Source organism: Arachis ipaensis, chromosome B01 (assembly GCF_000816755.2).
Source record: "Arachis ipaensis cultivar K30076 chromosome B01, Araip1.1, whole genome shotgun sequence".
In the NCBI taxonomy this organism is placed as follows: Eukaryota; Viridiplantae; Streptophyta; class Magnoliopsida; order Fabales; family Fabaceae; genus Arachis; species Arachis ipaensis.
Window position 1 is genome coordinate 129,498,623 of NC_029785.2, and position 2,410 is coordinate 129,501,032.

A 2,410-nucleotide genomic window follows, 5' to 3' on the forward strand; every position below is an offset into this window, starting at 1 on the left:
ACTGTTGTTATGTAGGATATTTTGTTAATTATTTAATTTTGACCTCACTGTGGGACTAAATTGATGCTAAATGAAACTTTTTTAGATTCAAATAGAACACTTTAAACCTTAAGGACTAAAACAGAATTACGCTCAAATATAGAAACCAATTTAGTACTTTACCCTATCTTTTGATATTACAAATTTTAAATAAATCTATTGATTTTATAAAATTTTATAATTTAAAATTTGTTACAATTTTATATTTTAAGTGTTTAATTATCTTTTTAATTTTACATAGAATCTCAATTTTTTTTAGAACTCTTAAACATTGAGAATTAAACAGTGGCCCTACGTTAACTCTTAATTTTTTTCACAATAGTCCCTGGAAAAGCACAGAATATCACAAGAAGCCCCACGTTGATAATGAAAGGCCCAGAGAGACACTACGTATGACACAACAGCATGTAGCTAATTGAATGAAAGTAGTTGTCGATTATTAATTGACCCAAAAACAAAAATGAAAAATTGAAAACAAAAAAAAAGTAGTTGAGCAGTAGAAACAGTACTACTTGCAATTAATTACATGTTGCAATAATATTAATGTCCTGATTTGAATCTTTTAATTAGGTATACTAGACACTCACTCATCATCAAAATCCAAGTTCATAACCATTAATAATAATTTGAAAAGTAGTTCTTATTTTTGCCATTTTCCTTCATTATTCTGATCTGTCACTTAGCTTGTTTGTGTGTATATATATACTACTCTCTGTACACTCTAAACCTCATATATCAGAGAATTATAATTAATAAAAGCTAAGAAGTAATGGAGGGACATCATCATGGAAAAACAGAGGTGGCAGCAAGATCAGGTAGTAATAAGAGTGGATTGGTTTTGAGGGTATTGGCATTGATACTGACTCTAGCAGCTTCAATTGTTGTTGTGACCAATAAACAAAGCAAAGTTGTTCCTCTGAAGGTTTTTGATTCTCTACCACCGGTTAATCTTCCTGTTTCTGCAAAGTGGCATTACCTCTCTGCTGTTCTGTAAGACCCTCTCTTCCTCTCTTCTCATATATTCATATGCATTAGAAACATGTTTCTTTAGTCTTTTACTTTTTACTTTATGCCTTTCATCAACTTTGGTTTTGTTGCCTAGCTAAATTGCCAATGTCTAACAAGTAATTTAAAAGAATCTAAATTATTATTACCATATCAAAATTTATGCTTTTAGTCTATGTGGTCGACTTTATTTAGTGGAATAAGACTTTGTTGCTGTTGATTGATGTATATCAAACTTTACGCTTTGATGCACATTACCTTCGTACAATGAGTTTTCCATGGTATTCTCATGTAGACTTATTGTAATACATCTTTTATATTTTGAAAAGGTATATGTAATTTTTATATATTAAATTAGTGTATTTTAAATAATACAAAGTATATACACCTTTAGTATAAATGAAAAAAACAAAGAGAATGTTTTGCAATATTCTTTTTGTATATTTAGATTGTATTTAGAAGGAAGATTGGAGATTGAGACGGAAAGACTAAAATTGAAAGATAGAAACAGAGATAATTAAATTTTTATATCGTGTTTGATGTAAAATATATTAAATTGAGTTATGTCTCAATATTATATTAAGTTTTAGATAAATATAGAGATTGATAAGTAAATTTAAAATTTTAAAAATTAAATAAAAATATTTTTGATAAGAAAAATTATGAAAGTTAAAGGTAGAATGTGAATTTGAAAAGTTGAATGCGGGTATTTTTAAGATGAATTGTTATTAAAATTTCAGTCTCCATCTAAAAAAATTTTAGTCTCCAGTGTCTCCACTTTCTAGAAGTATCGAAGAAACTAAAATTTTGTGTCTCAAGACTAAAATTTAATTTTATTCTCTAATCACTAAATATAATATTAAATTTCAATCTCTTAATCTTAATTTTAATTTCTAAAGACAGATACTACCTTAATTTTGAATATTTTTTTTCCTTTAGATATTTGATACTTTTATTATAAACGTAGGATTCCTCTCATAATTTTACTCTTTAATTTGTCCTAATATACATCCTCTTCAACGTTCACACCTGAAATTCAAATAATATCGATGTGTGGAAAAAAGAGAAAAAATGTAACTTTTGTTTCTATCACTGATTAATATATCTCATAAACAATATTATATCAATATCTCTATAAACTATAGATCTATATAGATGTCTAATTTCAACGTTGAAATAACTTGTGTATAGTTTCAAACTAGTCCTACTTATCTGTAGACATGCATTAATGGCTCTTCCAAGTTCATGGCACTCTTCCAAGTTCATGGCACCGTCCCCGACATGTTTAATTTAGATACAAACACATATGACACGTCTATGCATCCTTATTTTAAATTAATAAAAAATATTATGTACGTAATAAAAC

General features: G+C 27.3%; 1 protein-coding gene across 1 annotated transcript in view; it reads left to right on the top strand.

The window, feature by feature from the left end:
* Nucleotides 779–2,410, top strand: part of LOC107638243 (CASP-like protein 1E2) — a 3,539-nt gene continuing 1,907 nt past the window's right edge. Inside the window, exon 1 of the mRNA XM_016341423.2 lies at nucleotides 779–1,029. Coding sequence (XP_016196909.1) covers nucleotides 809–1,029 — 221 coding nt within the window. The 5' untranslated portion in view covers nucleotides 779–808. The remainder of the gene's footprint in view (nucleotides 1,030–2,410) is intronic.